The sequence below is a fragment of the Dermacentor albipictus genome, chromosome 3 (genome assembly GCF_038994185.2).
Source record: "Dermacentor albipictus isolate Rhodes 1998 colony chromosome 3, USDA_Dalb.pri_finalv2, whole genome shotgun sequence".
In the NCBI taxonomy this organism is placed as follows: domain Eukaryota; kingdom Metazoa; phylum Arthropoda; class Arachnida; order Ixodida; family Ixodidae; genus Dermacentor; species Dermacentor albipictus.
In genome coordinates, this window is record NC_091823.1 from 2,572,010 (window position 1) to 2,593,331 (window position 21,322).

General features: G+C 47.1%; 1 protein-coding gene and 1 pseudogene across 10 annotated transcripts in view; one reads left to right on the forward strand and one right to left on the reverse strand.

The window, feature by feature from the left end:
• The window catches only part of LOC135919931 (transient-receptor-potential-like protein), a 397,285-nt gene that overhangs the window by 41,383 nt on the left and 334,580 nt on the right, over positions 1-21,322 (reverse strand). For all 10 annotated transcript variants that reach the window (XM_070534944.1, XM_070534941.1, XM_070534942.1 and 7 more), the window contains one exon: positions 14,858-15,092. In XM_070534944.1, the coding sequence (XP_070391045.1) occupies positions 14,858-15,092 (235 nt within the window). The remainder of the gene's footprint in view (positions 1-14,857; positions 15,093-21,322) is intronic.
• Positions 2,037-2,937, forward strand: LOC135919913 (uncharacterized; annotated as a pseudogene).

Sequence of the window (21,322 nt, forward strand, 5' to 3'; positions counted from 1 at the left end):
AGCACAGCAGCACGGAAAACGGAAAGAACAGAGGAAAGGCGTTCAAGGTGTGTCGCGAAGGTCGGCAAGAACACGATGACGTCGTCGAGGTAACAAAGGCATGTAAACGGCTTAAAACTGTGCAAGAGAGTGTCCATCATGCGCTAGAAGTTGGCCGCAGCGTTGCACAAGCCGAATGGCATGACTTGAAACTGATAAAGGTCGTCTGGCGTAACAAATGTGGTCTTCTATGCCATCGACAGCAATCTGCCAGTAACCAGAGCGCAGGTCTAGCGATGAAAAATACCTCACACCATCTAGGCAGTCTAATGCGTCGTCTATGCGTGGCAGTGGATAGAGATCCTTCGTTGTTATGTTTACACGGCAGTAATCTATGAAGAATCTCCAGGTGTTGTCCTTTTTTTTTTACCAAGACAACAGGCGAACCACACGGGCACGACGATGGTTCAAGAATGCCCTTGATAAGCATCTTATCAACCTCCCGTTATATATCTCGGCGCTTGGCGTGTGACACGCGATACGGCCGACTGCGAGTTGGCGGTGAATCGCCGGTTTGTATGCGATGCTGAACTAGCGAGGTTTGTCCCATAGGCGGACCGCTAAGGCCGAAAATGTCGAAAGATGATGTGAGAAGATAATGAAGACCATTGGTTTGTGTGGGGTAAGGTCCAGGGCTATCATCTTGGTAATGTCGTGCGCTGAAGGCGACGTGGCGGAATGAGAATTACAGCCGGCGGAAGAGTTGGAGGAAGACGGAAGAGGCAAGAGGGAAGAAAGGTCGCATTCGGGTGACGGCGACAGTGCGGCGAGACAGATTCCTTTCGGTAGTACCTGAGGGCAGAGTCCAAAATTCAGGAGCGGAAGGTAAGTTTCGTTAGCCAATACGGTCACTACTGTGTGAAGAAGCGACACGCCATGCGAATGTAAGGCACTGAGACAGGGAGTGACGACATAGTCACCATCTGGTACACAGGCGTTGGGCACAGCAGTGATACAGGCCCAGTGCCTGCGGAGATAGACGAACAACGTCGACGCAACAGAGCTGAATTTGAACGGTGTCGGCAAGGTCGGTAACATCAGGGAAATCAAGTTTGACTACACCAGCCGAGCAGTCAATTATAGCTGAACGGGCAGCTAAAAAATCAAAGCCAAGCATCACGTCGTGAGGGCAATGATCAAGTACATGGAACAATACAGATCTGTGGCGACACGCTACGCTGACACGAGCTGCACGCATTCCCAGCACAGCGGGAGTTTCCCCATCAGCGACTCGTGCGACTCGGGACACGGCAGGAGCACTTTCTCGAGCCAATTACGCAGGTAAGCACTCATGACCGAGATATGTGCGCCGCTGTCAACCAGGGCAGTGACAGGTAGGGCATCAACTTCTACGGCGATTAGGTTCTGATCTGTCGGCAAGGTAAGGAGAGCATTTGTAAGTCGAGTGTCAAATGCAGCATCACCTCCGGGAGCTGCATCCGCCAATTTTTCGGGGATGAGCGTACAGAAGGGTAATGCGACAAAAATTGCGACATTGACGGCAGCGGTAGCATCGAAGAAGCATCGTCGAAGTACCAACCTGCCTTTTCGCAGATAACGGCAGCTGTCCTGTGACGTCGCTACCGTGCTTGCTTGAACGTTGGTGGGCGTAGCTCTGCGAGCGCGTCTGCTGCAAGTCCTCCTTGTCCGGATCACGCCGCAGTCTTCGTCAAGCGCCATCATTGACAGAGCAAGGTATAAAATAACGCCGGCTGTCCTGTGACGTTGCTACCATGCTTGCTTCAACCTTGGTTGGCGTAGCTCTGCTGCAAGCCCTCTTTGTCCGGATCATGCCGCAGTCTTCATCAAGCGCCACCATCGACAGAGCAAGCTATAAAGTAGGGGGAATAGAGGCCTGCTTTCACAGCGGCGGCAGCGGCAGCATCGAAGTAGCATCGTCCAAGTAACAACCTGCCTCTTCGCAGGTTAGTATTTCTATACTTAGTAATTTATTTTTCCCCTATTGCTGATGCTGCTGCTGCTGCCAAATTGTGACCATGTCCTGCAATGTGATATGCGCCACTTGTGAGCTAACGCTTACTGTTTCAGACTCTACCACTGAATGTAGTGACTGTACTTCTAACTTTCACACCGAGAAATGCTCGGGTATCTCGGATACGACAATTAGGTCAAAGTGAGATGCATACCGCCTGGCTTGGCGCTGCACATCTTGTAGACAGCAGAAATTACGTATGCAACCTAACAAATCTAGTGATGACTCTTACGCGCACGATGTGCGGCAGTTAATGACAATTAACGGAAATCTTGACCAGCTGTTCCCACTCCGAGAGGTAGTTGAAGGCATTGAAGACACTTTACAATTTCTGAGCGAACAGTACGATGAGATGCAGCAACGCACGGAGCGAAATGAAAATGAGATCAAGGATCTAAAACGCAGAACCGAAAGACTTGAAGGAAACGAGAGTGACGTCAATCAGCTTCACGCTGAAATTGACCAACTTGAGTGGTGGAGCCGCCGCTTGAACCTGGAATTCCATGGTATTCAACACTCTCAAAAAGAATCTGCTCGAAAGGCAAAACGAAGTAGCCATGCAGCTCGAACTTCCACAGCTCTCAGAAAATGACGTTGTTTCAGTTCAGCGGCTGCAATCAAAGACAGAAAAGATACCGGGTACAATCTGTCGCTTCGCGAAACAAGCCGATAGCGACCGCTAGTTGAAAAGCAGAAAGAAGTTGCGTGAATCGAAAGAGGATGTATTCCTGCTTGAAAATGTGACAAAAAGGACGCGTGATTTGCTCTTTCGGACAAAGATATGGGCGAAGCGGGCAAACTACAGATAAGTTTGGCACAGCAACGGCCGCGTTCTTGTCCGAAAAGCGGACGGTGAACGCGCAGTAGCTGTTTCTACGGAGAGGGATCTTGATAAACTCGCTTAAAAACAGTTCTTGATAACGACGACTTCTGCAAGTGGGGATACTTGCATATTGCCACAAGTCTTCAGTCAGCATTTAGCTAAAAAAAATCTGCAATCCTTTAAATGTTTTAATCTAAACATCCGCTCAGTTTCAAATAGGAAAAATGAGTTCTGCTTGTTTTTTGAACAGCTAGGGCAATCATTTGATACGATACGGTTAACAGAAACATGGTCAATGAACAATACGGATATTTTCCCTATCCCAAATTCTGCTTAAATTGGTCATACTCTCGCGGAGGCGTAGTATGCATCCTGGTAAAGAAAGTATTCGAGTGTGACTTACTGCCCGAACTTTCCGCAACAACAGCTGACTATGAAACTCTAGCAATAAAAATGCATAACACCGTTATTATAGTGTGTTATCGCCCTCCCAATGGCAGCGTTAACAATTCTTTTGTAAATTAGAAGCAATCTTTCAGTTTGTTAATAAAAATCGGCTTGATTTAATCTACGGTGGGGACATCAATAATAATAGGATGAAAAACGATTCTCAAACTTTACAATTAGATATTTCGCTGAAAATGAATGGTTTAGTGAATGTAATAAACTTGCCTACTAGAGTTACTGTAAATTCATCATCTTTAATTGATATCTTTTTTCACAAATATCATCCCTGAAAAAGTTCAGGCGGGTGTATTTGCCTATGACCTCAGTGACCACTTGCCTAGATTTAATTGCCCCAAAGGGCACGTACGGGAAAAGGTAATGCATCCAATGCACCAGATCCAAAAAATAACCCCGCGAAATTTGTCTATATTTCGGGAACAAATAGAAAATGTCTGTTATCCAACGATGCAAATGGGGCCTATGAAAAATTTCTTCAGTGTTAAATCGATATATAAATCTACCTTTCCCTCAATGCGCATTAGGCCAAGCAAAAGAAATCGGAAACCATGGATTAACTCTGAGCTTCAGACGAATCGCGCATAAAAATATTCTCTATGGCAAGTTTATTTCAACTAAAGACATCGAATTATTCCGCCAATTTTAAGTGTGCCGTCATCGCCTAGATAAAGATATGAAAAAAGCTAGGCGAGAATATTTTGTAAATTTCTTTGCAACTGCTACTGGATGCTCTGAGATTATGTGGAAAATGATCAACTCTGTATTGGGGCATCATCCGCCTATCAGTGAAATTCTTAAATTAGATATTCATGGCGTAGAATTATCTGGGAAGTGGCTTGCAGATACATTTAATATATATTGCGCAAGTGCAGGTAATACGCCTATGCTACCAAATGATCTTAGTATTATTCCGGTTAATTGCAACACTATTTCCTTAAACCTGCGGATGAAAACGAAGTAAGCCACATAATTAAAAATCTAAACACCAGCAGTGCGAAAGCTATTGACGGGTTACAGATAAAACCTTTAAAGTACGTTTTTGATATTCTGGCTCCATGTATTGCATATATATTCAACCTTTTTCTCAGACAAGCTATTTTTCCCAGTAAAATGCAAGAAGCACGCATTAGTGTCCTATATAAGAAAGGTGACCAAAATGACATGAGCAACTATCGCTCAATATCAAGCCTCCCTATGTTCTCGAAGGTACTTTAAACAATAATTTTAAATTGGTTTATGGATTTTTAGCAAAAACATAAACTTCTAAATGAATGTCAATTTGGCTTTCGCAAAGGTTTCAGCACGGAGTGTGCCTTCTCAGAAAGAGTTAATTTCAAGGGCAATTGATGAGGGAAAACTAGTTCTGGGGTTGCTTGTAGATTTTGCGAAAGCATTTGATTGTCTCAATCATTCGCTTCTTATTAGGAAACTCCTACGTTATGGCTGCCGCGGGAAGGCTGCATTTCTTATCACACGTTATCTAGGACACCGCAAGCAAAGAGTCGGTATTAATGATGAACTCTCTAGTCCACTACCATTTCTTATGGCGTGCCACAAGGCAGTATTTTGAGCCCTTTCCTCTTTAATTTATATAATAATGATGTCATTAGTAAAGTATAGATTTTACGCCGATGATACTAGCATCTTCCTGATAAGAAAGTCGGCGGATGAATTAGTTGAGGAAGCAAACTAAATCCTTCAAAGATTACATGAATGGACAGGTCAAAATAGTCTTAAAATAAACATAAACAAAACAAACACAAGAGTTTTCCGAAGCAAAAATAAAAGCGTAATAATTATACGCCTATATTGTTAATGTAACGCCTATCGATTTAGTTCCATACTTTAGGTGTTATCTTTCAAGAAAACTTATCTTAGGATATGCATGCAAATTCCTTGGCGACAAAATTATCTCGAACAATCGGGCTTGTTCACCGTAACCGTCATATACTTCCAACCAAAATACCGATGCTGATTTTCAACACACTGTTTCTAGTCTAAACTACTGTCACCTAGTTTGGACTACTACCACACAGAGAAATTTAGAAAAAATTTATGTAGTGCAAAAAAATTCTTACGAGTCGTAGAAAATGTCCCAAAATATGTTCATACACGTGATGTTTTTATAAAATACAGTATAATGCCAATTGCCACTATGCGCGATTATCGACTCTGTAGAGCATACAAACAAGAAATCAAAAATGGAGCCAGATTTCTAAGAACAGTAGCGGATTTAAAAATCAACATTACAACATACACGACAAGGAGCAGAGAATTCTGGAAAGTAAAAACCATTAGAACGACATACGGACAACAAACTCTTCGCAACAACCTGCCAAGGTTACTGAATAAATTACACAACGAAACCAATGGATTAGAAAATACCTCTTTTAAAGCTCTTTATAGTTATTTCTGCCTGCACTAGATTCTATCCCTGGCTTTCGCAAATTTTTCCTCATTGGAACTAACTAGTCCCATTGTATAGCTTATATTCTTGGTTTTTCGTTTGTTTATGTTGTGTGAGAAATGTTAGTGTTACGGCTTGTGTTTTGATTATCCTTCTTGCCCTCGTGTTTTTTGAAGAGCTGCGATACCGTTGTGCCTATCATTGCTTTTTTATCCTTATTGGTTAGAGATGTTTTTTTACTATGCCCTGTTGTTAGAGCACATCTTTTTTTCTTCATTTGCTTCGCATGGTTCGCGATGCTCACTTTTCTGTAAATGGCATTTGTAAACATTGGCCTTTGTCTTTGCTAACGCCGCGCAAACGCCAATGCGGGGTCCTGCGGCTTCTTGAAGCTGTCCATGTGGCAGCTTTTTCTGCATGCCCCTCGCGTCATGTACTCATGCAAATAAACATCATTGTCAAAAACGACGTGGCCGGGGCGAGCGGGACCGACGATCGTGCGGCGATGGCAAACGGCTCGAGCATGTGATAGACGCATAAGGGCAGCGGTCGTGGCATGTCGGTTCATATGAAGCATGAAATAGCTGGTGCTGGTGGTCATTGGGACGGTAGTAGAACGTTCAGCGTGAAAATGATGGCTGACGATAACAGCAATAGCGAGAAATGTGCCCCAGACCACTACAATGGAAGCGCATGGGCTTGTCGTCTGGCGTTCGCCATTGGGCCGGATGTCGATAGCGTCGAAACGTCGGTGGAGGTCGATGAAGAGGGGCAGGGTTAAGCGGAGGGCGTGTTATGGAGCACACGGGTTGAATTCCTGCGTTGGCCAGTTCTTCGCAGTCAACTGCATAGATGAGGGAGATCGTCGATTGCGTATCCTTAGAAGTGCGTGCGAAAGAAGATGGTGACGCAGCCTCTATGTCGCGCCACACAATTCGGACAACGCTATCTGTAGTGGACGATCGAAGAGCCGAATGAGCGTCTTCGCAGGACGACGTAGTGGCGGTGTTCGAAAGCCGCACGAACTGTCCGGCAATGCGACGGCTCTTTGCGTCTTCGAAACGTCTGCACTCGCGCATAATTTCGTCTACTGTCGAGCAGCCTTTAAAAACCGAGCAAGTTAAACGCATCATCGGCGATGCCTTTCGGAATGTGCCTCACCTTTTCAGCCTCGGACGTACTGGCATCCACGCGGTGTCAAAGAGCTAGGACATCAAGGAGGTACACAACGTACGACTCGGTAGCTGTCCGAGCCCGACAGGATAGGTCTTTCGCAGCGGCACTCTTGCGACCAGTGAGCTTGCTGAAGAGGCCGCGAAGCTCTTGCTTGCATACGTCCCAGCTGGCCAACTCTTCGTGTGTGTAATACCAGGTGCGTGCTGCTTCCTGGAAGGAAGGAAGGAAATGGAGGTATAAGATTTGCGAGCATCACTGTCCGGTCCCATCACTTGTGTGCAGCAACGCGTTCGTATATGCCAAGCCATTCTTCGATGTCGACTTTATCGGTGCCGTTGCCACAGAAGGTGTCGGGGTTACGCGGATGGGTCAAGACGACTGATGGTTGCGGTGTCGTGTATCCCGATGGTGCGGGTGCGCTGGGTGCTGACGCTGTGCTTAACCCAGGGGCCTGGTCTTCTGTCAGCGTGGTAGGATGGCCCAGGACAAGCCCGCTGCGGAGTTGCGTCTTGTGCAATCCCAAGCACCTCCACCAAAAATGAAACGGGCAGAGACATAATGTCGAATGGCACCGTGTTTACTCAGCAAAAAATATGGCCGTTAAAGTCAGTATGGCCGAACGGTAGGTTAGCCCCTATACGTCGCCTCTTTCGTCTTGTTGGTAATAGTTGTCTTTATCGCTGTCGTGGCACCGTGACAATATTATGCGCGTAGGAGGAAGGCTGCGAGAAAGCGCACCACCTTTCATAGCGCGCAAGGCGCCAGGAGTCTGGAGGGCGGGGGCTGCGTTCTAGTCAGGCGCCTGTGCTGCGCGTTTTACGGGTCAGTGCCGCCACCCGGGGGGCCCTATTTATACGTGATCGCGTTAACGACCATGTGCTGCAGAAAATCCAGTACCGGCCTGCACGGTCGGCCGTCTTGTGAGTGAAAGCTGGCCTACATATTCTATACGGCACTAAAGTTCTTCTATTACTTGAAGTTGGTCATAGCTTGTCCTAAGTGCCTTACAAAGTTATTCCTCGGAATTCTGAGAATGAGAGCCAAGAAAGAAATGTCATGAAGCAATACAACGACAGCGCACGCATCTTATGTTGAATTTTCTCAGACTGAAATATTAAAAGTGCGAAACAATAACAGGAAATCGGCCCACGCAAGTGGCCGAGTTTCTACCTGAAAACTCGCCTTCGTTCATAGCGTTCGCCGCCAGCGTTTCCTCATGAACATTGCGATTACATACGCTGCGGTCGCCGGGAAGCGCCAAAAACAGTCGGGGATCATTGAATGCTATCGCTTTGCACACTTAAAGGTGAAGCTTAAGCGTCCTGCAAATTTTTCAGAGCTATCTACGATGGGGACAGTCTAGGCACGCGAGACGACGTATGCAAGACGAGACGACGTCTGCTTCCTCGCGCCAGCGTTTTGACAGTGACGGTCTGTGGTGATCGAGTGAGATGTGTTCATGTTTGCCTGTGCGTGCGTGTCAGCATGATTAACTTAGTAAACGAATGTTTACATGCTTGTACGGCCGATAAAGCTGCTATCGTTACTTCGTATAGCTTTCTAATAATTTGCTATTGCAATCGTTGCTTCGCCTTTCGGGCAAAACTGCGACTTTCTACAGCGAAGCTGCACATGGCGACCTTCCAGCGGTGGTCGATGTCCGTCAATCTAAGCGCCGCGAGGGCACGAGAAAATTTTCGTCTTCTCTTTCTCGCAAGTGCTTTGTAGCGTTCAATGTAATGCAGGAATCTTGGAAAACAATCCTACTGAAATTAGTCGCTAAGATGACTCTATCATTACACGAAGTTTCATTTACTTGTCATGAATAGTTCGCAGTGAATTTCTAAACGTTGCAGAATTCCCGTCGGCATACTATACATGGCCGTCTATGCAATGAGCATGAAACAGAAAACGGTTCTAACTCTTGTTTAATAAAAATTATCCCAAAAGAAATTACATAAAGCTTAGCCTCTAATACGACTCTAACATTACGCCTGGCTTCAGTTACTTGTAATAATTTCGCAGTTCACAGCGCAGTTGTAAATACTGTGAAATTCCCGTCTGCTATCAATACATGCACTTCTACTGGAGGGAAACAGACAACTCCATGTTTCAAGATGGATAACTCCATGTTGGGATTTGGATAAATGTACTCCTGCATAGACTCTCGAGGTTGTCTGGCAATCATGAATTCTTGGCTTCTTGCCAGGCTTTTGAACATTACCTGTATCTTCTGTACAATAATCCTCAACTCTGCTCTTGCACTTCTTCGGTTAGAGTCAACAATAATTTTTGCACTTGATTCCCAGTGTTTCTGAACAGGATAATGTCATCTGCAAACCGAAGGTTGTTGAGATATTCGCCGTCGATCCTCACTCCAAAGCCCTCCCAGCCTAAAAGCTTCAATATTTATACGCATGCAGGTAATAGCATTGGGGAGAGTGTGTCTAACTGCCATTTCCCCTTCTTTGTAGGCATCTTTCAACTTTTCTTGTGGAGAATAAAGGCAGCTGTGCAGTCTTTGTACATATTTCCCAAGATATTCACGTTTTACAACTGTGCTCATGTGTGACGCAATACCTCCATGATTGCTGGTATCTCTTCTGAACCGAATACTATTTCATAATCTATGAAAGCCGTATATATAGGTTGATTGCTCTCCGCAGATTTCTCGGTTACCTGATTGATGATATGGACATGATCGTGTGCAGAATATCCCCTCCATGAAGTCAGCCCGTTGTTTCGATTCATTAAAATCAAGTGTTGCCATGATTCTATTGGAAATAATTGTGGTGAATGTTTTATACAATACTGAAAGCAAGTTAATGAGCCTTCAACTCTTTTATTCTTTAACCTCTCTCTTCTTAAAGATTAGCATAATGGTAGCATTCTTCCGGGTACCTGCAGCACTTGAAGTCGTGAGGCACTGCGCATCAATGGCCACAAGCTTTGCAAGCTAAATATCTCCTTTATCTCTTAATAAATCGAGAATTATTCCATCTTCTCCTGCTCCTTTTTCCCGGGGTCATGTCTTGCGAGGCCCTTCTAACTTTATCGCTGGTAATGAGCGGAACCTCTGTATCCCGGTCATGAATACTTCCAATGGAGGATTGCGTGGCTGCTCGAGTTACTGCACAGGTAAGTATAGCATTTTCTGCTGCTTTTATTATATGGTCGATATTGCTGATGACAGTAAGCATTGCTGCTCATTCATACGAAAGCATTATATGCCCCATTACGCGAAACTCTGGCGTTGTAGTCGGCACCGTGTCTGAATGATGGTACCAAAAATGGCCGACGGCAAAGACTAAAACCATGTCAAAAATACTCTATTCGAAGTCAAATTTCTGTGGGAGGTCCATGTAAACAAAATAAATTATTTGTTTATTTGCCTCTGAAAATATTATTAGGCAAATTTCGGTCTGGTTGGGGAGGGAACCCGGGCCTCACGAGTGTGAGAGGAGCCTGCTTCTCCGACGCCACGGCAGCTCCATGGTTCTGGTTGACAAAATGTGTGCCCTGTGGGTGCGTCATTGCGCATGTCACATCATAGCCATCTGGCTGACTAAACGTGTGACCTATACTCCATTTCACTAGTTGTTTGCAGCAGTGTGGACGCTGCAGTATTCCTAAGCCAATAGGAAGGCCGATTGCCCCTCGAGATGTGCTCATCCGTGCCGTGTCGCCTGCACACCGCCGCGGTAATTCGTGGTATACGACGTGCGTGCGCAAAGTCCTAACATGTGACGTATCACTGTAAGGTATCATGTAACAACAAAACTAACTCTCTAATGCCGCCAGTAATAAAACAGTTATGCTGAGCACTACATATCGAAGGGGTATTACCTGTGTATACCTCGTACCATCGGCAGTGCTGCAAACGACTTGTGAGATGAATAGAGTATAGTGCGCTCGTCGTTGGGCCCGTGATGGCGTAGCTAATGTGTAGTAGGTGGCGCCACGTTATGAGTGCATAAAATGAGTGCATAAAATACAAATCATTATTGTCCAATTGAATGCTACTGAGTGGTCCTACAAACTATGAACTACCCGCGAAGAAGCTAGCGCATTGAGACTTCTTGGTGATTTGATGAGAGGGAAAACACGCTCAGTTCTGCAGCCCATATGGGAGCACGGCGCAGCGTAATGGGGAATGGGGAAAGAAAGATGAGAGGATAGAGGGGGAAAGGGAGAGTAGGTTTCAGGCAGCAGACGTCAGCATCTTCCAGGGGCGATGGCCGGCGCTCGGGCAGAGGCCGTGTGAGGCCGAAGTCTATTGGCGATCTAGGAGCCCGTTTGTGTACACATATTCAAGCAGGCTTGCCAGTGCTGGGACGCTTGTCGCGTTTTCATTTTTCCTCAGCGAGGCGCAATTAGAACGCAGGTGAGAGCTTGCGCGGACAAGGAACGCGCAGGAAAAGAAAAACGTCACGAAAGTGACTATCACGCTTTCGCATTCTCACACGTAAGTAGTCTTAGTTGTCTCGGCGGAATATATATATTTTTTCACTGCATATATCTTGCCGTATCCTATGACAACTTTTCTTCTCACTGATACCATGCTGCTGCCATTTCTTAGAGCTTCCTCAATCTTTCTGACCTTATTAATTCGAATATCACTTAGTTTGTTCTTGTTTATCAGTTTTGGAGTTTTGGAGTTGTAATGTCTCATGCTATGTCGTTTTTTGTTAGGTTCTTTTTTTACTTGGGAGAGCTTACCTACTCGGTTCCTTGGTGTTCTACCTCGTAGTTCAAGTGGTGCTTTGGAAATTAGCCTTGTTAGGGTTTCATTCCTTACATCTATGTTAACTGCATCTTCCTGCTCTAAAGCTGCATATTTGTTTGCGAGCACCAGACTGAATTCGTCTGCTTTTACCCTTGCTGCCACTAGGTTGGTCTGTTTCTTCTTGACTAACGTTGTTTTTTTTTTTTGTCTGCCACGCTAGGCCACACTGCTGGGAAAGAAAACTCCAGTAAACGTTGAAAATAAAAGTTGTTCTCTCTCTCTCTCTGTTCTTTAAATTGAGAGCAATCCTGACCTCACTCACCTATGATCACTGCCTTTTACCGTCTCAACGCTTTTACATCCTGCACTTTGCTGGGATCGGCAGAGAGTACGAAATGTATTTCATTTCTTCTTTCTCCGTTAGGGCATTTCCAGTTCCACTCCGTATTACTGCGCTTCCTCGTGGTATTCATTATTCGGGGCATATTCCTTTCTCCCCTTTAACATTCCTAGAATTGATGCCGTAGTTATCAATTGTTTGTTCAGCCTGAATTTCCCTCGCATTTTAATTAATGTCGCCTATGAGTACAGTATACTTAATTTGCCCCTATCTTATTCCCAATTCAACATCTTCATGAAACTGTTCCAATTGTTCATCATCACGTGTGGAGGTTGGATCGTAGGCTTGTACTACATATATTCTATGTCTCCTTTTAGCTTTATTAGAACAACTCCTGCGCTCTCATTATTGCTGTAGAATTCATGAATGTTGCCCATGTCCTCATGAATTACAAATTATGTCGTTTATTCTCTCATATGTGGAAGACCAGTGTAGCAGAGCACATGGCCGTTAGCCAGTACTGCCTAAGGCTCACCAGTTCTTCTAATTTCACAAAGGCCAATAGTGTCCCAGGCAACGCCTGATAATTCCTAAATAAAGCCTGCTAAGCTAGCCTCAATCGAAAGGGTTCGCGTGTTAAGCGTTGTCAGGTTCCGTTTCCAGGGGCGTCTTCTCCGGATTCAAAGATTCTCAGCACCCTCTGGTGCGTCGCGGGTCTCGCCACCCCATTGGTCAACTGCTCCACTGCCGCTGGGGTCTGAGGGCCACGGTTTAATTGCAAGAGTGATAAGCGAGGTAGCGGCCGAATGCTGCACCTGGGAGGACAATTCCTGTTTGGTGAGAGACTGCATTTCTTGAAGTTTAGTGCTCCTTCCTCATTTGGAAGTACCTGGATTGGTATAGCGCCACCGGGTGGTGACTGGAAGCATAGGTAGAACACTGGTCTTCTAATCTGAAAGACGTAAGCTCGAGTGCACGTCCAGTCCACTACAGTTTTCAGGCTTGGAGTGGCACCTGACACCGGAAAAGGAAATGCGGAGAGCCGAGGCGCATACCCACGAAATATTTGTCGCCTTTCCTAAGTGCTGGGCGGAACCCGTGTCACATGTCTTCAGACAGTCTCGACTAAATTCACACAAGCGCCAAGTGCGAACTTCGTGGCGGCGGTGCCAGATGGCGCTACAGCGTCTCCAGAGGTAAGTGCGGGAGAGGAGTCCGGCTGCAAAACGCTTTATACATGACGCATCTCTGGCTTGGCAATATGGTGTGCCCCTACGTCGGTTCAATGCTGATCGCAGTGACGTCAACATTCCTAGTGAGGCTGGTTCTACCAGAATTTTTTTCTTTGATTTGGTCATTGGGCACATGTCACTATCTGCCACTAGGTGGGCAGCCATTCTTGACCGATCCTGCTGAAAGGGCATAAGAGACTTCGGGACAAGAGGTAGAGACGTTTTAATGTACTTTGATATATCTATCGTACTTCTTTGTGACTATATACGCCTTTCATCACTATTCTTCCCGCGAATAGCATTACACTTGCCGTCATCCATGTGACATCATTGTGCAGACATCTGAGACAGTACATCCCCTGATTCGGTGTTTGAACTTCTGTATAGCTTGTGAACAGTTTGGCGAATAAATATAAAAAATTGTATGTGAATGAAGTTGTTTTCCGGTAATGAAGCTGTTCCTTTCGCTAAATACAAACATAAAAATTACATAAGCTACGCGTTGATTAGAATGGAAATTACGAGAATTGTACGCATCGCCCTTTGTTGCATCCCGTTTAATTAACCACTTCACATAAGCTTATATTGATCTAGATATCAGATATTGATCTCATATGACGGTTGGATCTGCATATTTTCCCTTCACATGTAATAATGCTTTTTCAGCCTTTTGAGCAATTGGAATGCACTGTATTACTTACAAAACTTACTGCTCCTGCCGGCATTTGCATCATAAGAGGGCGATTTGGAACGCAATGCCTCCAAGCCCACAACTTTGCCAATAATACTGCAAACATTTTTAACTCTTTATCATTGATGGACTGGTGTTTAGGCTATAGAATGTCACTTGCCTTACCTTCCCATCACCTTTGGTTCCAGAGAAATCGAGCAATCTATGGCACCCAGGCGTGATGTCCGGTTGAAACAGCGCGCTGTCATTGAATTTCTGACTGCGGAAGGTTTGCGCCAATCAACATTCATCGCCGTCTGACTGCAGATTGCGCTGGTTGCCCACCACGGCAACTTACGACTGACATGAAAGAGTCGAGGAAGCGTACCAAACGAGCGCAAATCTTCTTGTAAAGCAGGAGGTGCTTAATAATGTGGTTCACTGAACCAATGGAAATGGCGAATGTTGTTGTGATCTCCTGTTGCTAGATCCTGCGATTGCCCCGAATCAATTCGTCCACCTGATGATGACGATCCTGATCAGAGGCCGTTGGTGAGCGTCCACTTCGGTGCTGATCGCGGAGATTTGGTGTCCCTGAATTTTGTTCTTCCGCAGTCCTTGCTTACCTCCACACAGTGCTATTGTCAGCACAGCCATGCCCGTAAACTAGTCAGTCGGCGATGAATTTTAATAGGCGCCGAACCTTCCGCAGTAAAAAATTTAATTACAGCCCACTGTTTCAAGTGGACGTCAGCACTTGATGCCATGGTGCTCGATTACTCTGGTACGAGAAGAGATAAAAAGGTGGCGCAAATGACTTTCTATAGCGTAAACATCGGTGTATTAATGATAGAGTTCCACATGTTTGCAGTGCTATTGGCGAATAGTGTGCTTGGAGGCATTACTTTCCGAATCGCCCTCGTAGATGCCATTTTGCCTCACCGGGCACTTTTCCCCCACCGACGAGGTGATATACTGCGACTCACGCAGGAAAAGCAGGTACGAGAAGGCGTTCGAGATGAACTTGACGAATGGCTTCTTTACGACTCTGCCCATCCGGCTGCGCGGAAAGAATATGTACATGGCCGAATAGAAGGGAAAAGCCACACCAATCTTGACAATCTGCAGGCACTGGGAGAAGATGCTCTTTCTCCGGAATCCGGGCAGGCCATCATACCACAGTGTGCTCATCTGTTGCTGCACGTTGGGGTGCGCCACGAACTGCGTGCGGAAAGCATTCAATATGAGGATGGGTATGCGCGAATGTTAACGAGGCTGCAAGCAATGCCCACAATGACTGACTCTCTATTATATTTATTCTCTTGCCTTATGTATTCTTACCCATTTTCCCTTCCCAAGTTTAGGGTTTAGGGTCCTTGGTTAACTTACCTACATTTCCCTTTTGGTTTCTCTGTGTATACTAGCAAGCAAGCTGCCAGAAGTCGGATTCAATGTCGCGTGACAAACAAGATTATCAGTGTCGCCCAGAAGGCGAAACATTGGTAGCGACAGCAAATTATTACGCAACTACATGAAGTAACGTTCGTAGATTTAAGCTACCAACCATGGTATAAAGCACGCATACAAAGATGTGAACATATCTCACTCGATAAGCACGAATGATCTTTGGTAGCGAGCATTCGGTGGTCACAATACTGGTGTGATGAAGAACGCCAGCAGCGGTAAGCGACCTCTTCGTGCAGCCTCTCGCTTCGCCACGTCTCGGAGACAACGCAGCGCGCATGAAGGATCGCCCTTATGTTTTGCACCTGGCGCGGATTATCGTAGATACGGCATTTGGGACTCGTATGCGATCACCCGCACGGTACTCATGCGCGGCCGGGCTAAACGAAGAAATGCAGGATCACCTGCCCCCCCCCCCCCCTGATCACGTGACCTCGGTTCGAAGACGCGGAAAAACGGCGAACTTAAAGCCACCATCCTTTTTTATTTCATGAGTGAAATAAAGATTATTATTATTATTATTATTATTATTATTATTATTATTATTATTATTATTATTATTATTATTATTATTATTATTATTATTATTATTATTATTATTATTATTATAGGGTAACCGTCATACGCCTTCCCGTGCGTCCACAGCATATGGCGCACGGAGTGCGATAAGATCGTCACACACTTGTTTTTACAGTGTAACTGTTAGAAGCTCGCTGGGTTTCTCTGACGTGCTAAGCTTCGCCGAGCTGGGGGAGAGAAAGCTGAGAGAGAGTGAAAGAGCATGAAAATAGCATCGCGCAGCGTAGCGATGCCATGCGGAACCAGCACTGGAGTTTTCACGGCGCCTGCAGCGCCATTCTGGCGGTCAGAACGTGCACAATGCAGCCTCCCCCGCGGACGAAAATTGCGTTGCGTGCCCTTAAAGTCGAAGGAAAACAAAAGGGCGCCGACGATACTGTTGCGTATACAAGTGCCACAACTAAGTCGGGATGAGGGAGGATGTATCCTTCTGCGTCTTTCCATCTAAACCCTACGAACAATAATGGAGGCGGCGTTGGAACCAAGCAGTCAGGCGAGCGGAGTAAGCTCCCGTCTTCTCGCCTTGTCAAGCGGTGTTGGGCTGGTTTCTAAATCAAATTTCGCGTGTATCCTTGGTTTATTCGATAGTGAAGATGGTCAGCCATGGCAGACAGTACCAAACAGCAGAATCTGCAGTCGGTATTTCGTCGGAAACAAAATGAGCAATAGCATGCACCATCCGGCATATGTACCATTTTTCCTTCGTAATGCCACCGCCAAGCCCCTTCCAACGCCACCGCACCAAGTGAACGATACGAAAGGCAAAAATTATCCATTCATTGCCAAGAATTATGTGGGAGGGAAGCTGCCTTCTAATACGAGTTGTATGCGCATATTGCCGGCGCACGCACGACTAAGCCACCTATGTGTTTATAAAAATGCGCATGCGGATGAGGACTCGGCGCTGAGACGCATCCGGCAAATTTATGTAATTAGTGCTAAATGTAGCCAGGATTGTTACGTATCAAGCAGCGAAGCACTCAAACCTTTGCTTGCGCGAGTCAGCTGATGCGATAAAACTTTCTTCTCCATTGACTGATGTGGCGAAGTAACATCAGAATTTTTTATGTTTAGCCAGAGAAATATGGAATTTCTTCAGGCCAACTAATACTTACGAAACCATAGCGCAGCACGACCGGAGCCATAGCTGCTAGATTTGCGAGGCAGGCAGCCACGCAAGCATGGCATCGATACACGACGCAACCGTTAAAGAAACGCACGTGCTCGCCGCGACGCACTGTGAAAAATATATAAAGCTTAAAAAGCTTCTTTCGTCATTTCTTCACTTGATGGCGCTAGCTTCTTTACAAAAAAATGGCTGTGGCTTAGGTAAGGTTAAGCCCAGGATGCGAAGCATACTAGCCTTTATTTTAGTTGTTGAACCACTGTTTAGCCTGGTGAACTGCTGTTGCTTGGCTATATTTGGTTCGGCTAGACGAAGAAACAACTCATGCATAACTGCTTCGCCTTCAAGAGTGGAACGCGAGAGCGTTCCCGTCGACCCGCCAAGGGGTGTAAGACAATGGGCTACAGGGCTGCGACTACGCGCCCCGCATTGGACGCGGTGAGCGTCGAGCAAAGCAGCGTTCGGCGCGGCAACGAAATGTGCACCTGAGCAAGAGACGCACGCCTTAGAAACAGCTCGTTTCTAAGGCAACACCGCATTCACTAGAGGCGCTTTTGTACCGCTTTGAAGCATCGTACTCGTGGCTCAGTGGTAGCGTCTCCGTCCCACACTCCGGAGACCCTGGTTCGATTCCCACCCAGCCCGTCTTGCAAGAGTTGAGCCAAAGCCACTTCTCCTCTGTCGTGACGTCACGGTGTCACGTGGTTTCAAGGCGACACCGCCGCGCCTGAGGAGCTGGGTTGAGCTCTCGTAATATGCTTCGCATAAAACTCCACTTGAAGCGGCACGAAAACGGAACATACGAACTATAATACGGCTGCGTATGGGTGTGTGTCGTCTGGTTGTGTGGCTGGAATATGCCGCGTTTCGTCGCCAGGGCGGCGTGCAACGCACTCTTTTCGACGCGCCGCCTATCCAGCGCTGGTTCCCCATGGCGACGCGGTGAAGGTGGGTGGAGCTTAGCAGGGCAGAAGCAGCAGAGCGCACGCGAGTGAGGAACAGGAACGTGGCCCGTATGAGTGCCTGCTTCTGTGGCGCGCGAGGCAAGAGGGTGAGGCGAGGGAGGAGGCGCGTTCTTCTCCGGCGGCTCGATATCCTCCTCGCCCGCCACTCCGTACAGAGTGGAGACAACCGTAGCGTCTACTACGGCGTTGGCCACGTGAATCGTGGACGCCGTAGTTGACTACTTTGGCGGACGCCGTAGGGAGGCGTGGCCGGCGCTCGTGTGTCTTGAAAGCGCTTTACGACGTGGCTAAAGTGGGCGCCCACGCGGGCCTCATCTTCAAAGCGGTCTGCAATGTTTGCAGAGTGCACGTAGTGCCAATAACGTTGTATTCGCTTTGTTTCGGATGTTTCGTACGCATTGAAGCGACAGATGCAAGGAGGTCAATTGACTCGCGGCGGCTGCCGCGATTCTCAACTCCAGCGTTTCAACAGACAACTTCTGCTGCCATCGAGCGATGTGGGCTCATGTTTACCTGTGTGCGCGTGACACCGTGCTGGTTAATTTAGTTAAAACACGTTGGTGCGCAAGTTGATTTGAATACATGATAGAATGTGTAGGCGCGACGGAACAAGGACGTAGAATAAAGCAGACACACAAGGACAGCGCTGTCTCCATGTGTCTGTCTGTTTCTACATCCTAGCTGCGTCACGCGCACATATTGTATCATTGTTAATTTAGTTCGTAAGCTAAGGTTTACAAGGTTGTACGGCTGATAAAATTACTATCCTTACATCGTACAGCTATCTACTAATTTGATATCGCAATCGGTGCTTAGCCTTTACGCCGGAACTGCGAATTTTTTTTTTCTTTTACCGATCCTACCGTTCACCACCCTCTCATATCGTCCTTTCCTACTTTTCCCCGTCGGCTAGCGTTTGCAACTGCTTTACGGTCGTGGGGGAGAGAGCCACGTGGCGCCTCACAGTGAAAGTCGGAGTAAGACTGAGTGACGCGTGATAACCTAACACATCAGAAACGCGGGGACGGAGCGTCGACCACTTCTCATCAGGAAGGGCAGCGGTGCGCGCTCAGACGTCCGCGTTACGCAAGCACGCGTAGCCAAATTAGTCGTACCAACACCTCTATTTTTTCGATGCCAGTGCAAACGCTCGCTTCCAAATGGGAGCCGTTGGTGCGCCTTAGTTAAGTTAGTTGCCGCGATGCGACGCTACCCAGATGGTACGACTAAATTAGGTACGCCTGCTTGCATAACGCGGGCGTCAGAAGCGTGCCCCTGCCGTTCCCGATGAGAAGTGGTAGACGGTCCGCCCCTGCGTGTGTCAGGTTATTACGCGTCTGTCTCTCTTCCTCCGACTTCCGTCGTGAAGCGCCACCCAGATGGTACTCTCTCCCATGACCGTAAAGCAGTCGCGAACGCTAGCCGACGGTGGAAAGTAGGAAAGGGCGATAGGACAGGGTGGTGAATGGTCGGATCGGCCGCATCTGGCTGGCATTGAAAAAAATTGGCCGATGATCGCGTTACTTTCTAATGCGAAATTTGAGTGCAGCTCTTCAGGTGTTTCGGCTAAACCGTCTGGGAGCCTCGGACAATCCGTCTCGTGCGGAACAGCAAGTGGCTCTGCGTTTCGGCTTGGGAAACGCGCCCCGTGATCCGCTGATACCGAGCCGGTGCTTCGGCAACCGGAGTACACTGCGCGCTCTCGCGCGGACGCCGCCGCGGAGGAGGGCGGGAGAGAGCTACAAGTAGTGGCGAACAGCGGCAGCAATGCGTTTCGGTTTGGGCACCAGCACATATTCGAGCTCAGCCGCCACCGAGCTGGCGCTCGGATTGTCGCCACAAAGGGGTGGCGGCGTGAGCGACGGAAGCAAGGAGCATGAAAGAGGAGCGAAGACAGCAAGGCTCGCGCCGTGCGCGATAGATGGCGCCATGAGCGCGTGCAGCTAGAGGTACGCGCTGGCCGTGACGACTGGCGCCGGTTACTGGGCTGGTTACGGCAAAGGACGACGGCGAGGCTCGATGGCGACGCGAAACGCAGGAACGGGCGCCATAGAGCTGCGCTCTAAAATAGAGGAGGCGTTGGCCACGCTGCCTATTTACAATAGGCAGCGAGGCACTGGAAGTCGTAAGGGAATACATCTACTTAGGGCAGGAAGTGACAGCGGATCCGGATCATAAGGCGGAAATAATCATAAGAATAAGAATGGGCTGGGGTGCGTTTGGCAGGCATTCTCAGATCATGAACAGCAGGTTGCCATTATCCCTCAAGAGAAAAGTATATAATAGCTGTGTCTTACCAGTACTCACCTACGGGGCAGAAACCTGGAGGCTTACGAAAAGGGTTCTACTGAAATTGAGGACAGCGCAACGAGCTATGGAAAGAAGAATGATGGGTGTAACGTTAAGAGATAAGAAAAGAGCAGATTGGGTGAGGGAACAAACGCGAGTTAATGACATCTTAGTTGAAATCAAGAAAAAGAAATGGGTATGGGCAGGACATGTAATGAGGAGGGAAGATAACCGATGGTCATTAAGGGTTACGGAATGGATTCCAAGGGAAGGGAAGCGTAACAGAGGGCGGCAGAAAGTTAGGTGGGCGGATGAGATTAAGAAGTTTGCAGGCACGGCATGGCCACAATTAGTACATGACCGGGGTTGTTGAAGTATGGGAGAGGCCTTTGCCCTGCAGTGGGCGTAACCAGGCTGATGATGATGATGATGATGATGATGATGATGATGATGATGGCCATGCGAATCACGGACGCCGTAGTAGACGCCTTTGGCGGACGTTGTAGGGACCGGTTGCCGGTGCTCGTGTGTCTTGCGTGCGGATTGGCACTATTTCATTGGCCTTCCCCCAGCTCAACTGTCCTCTGGTGCTTGCGATGGTAGAGCCACGCGTAATCTTATGTCATCGCGGGCTAGACGATGGCGAGAATTCACCTGGGGTGTCCGCGTAATTGCTAGCACGTGGAATAAAACCAACCACTATAAAATCATTTGGTGGTCCAGAACTCAACCAAACCCTTTTCGGGCTCTTGCACTCGTTCGAGCTTCTCCTGTAACATCAATTTCTATTAAAAAAAGCAGTCGCTATTGAATTTTGCCAGCTAATAACAATGTCGATTTGTAATAAGTTTGAAAAATTAGTCCTATTGGCACCAACAGCACGAGGGCATGCTCTTGAGCACAACATAACGAATTTGATAGCGTTTTCTCCCTGAGCGACTTCAAATGCGCACTTGCTACATCCCGATAACAAACAGCTGAATGTCTGGACTGTAAACCATGTAGTATGCTGCAGAATCTTGAAGCAT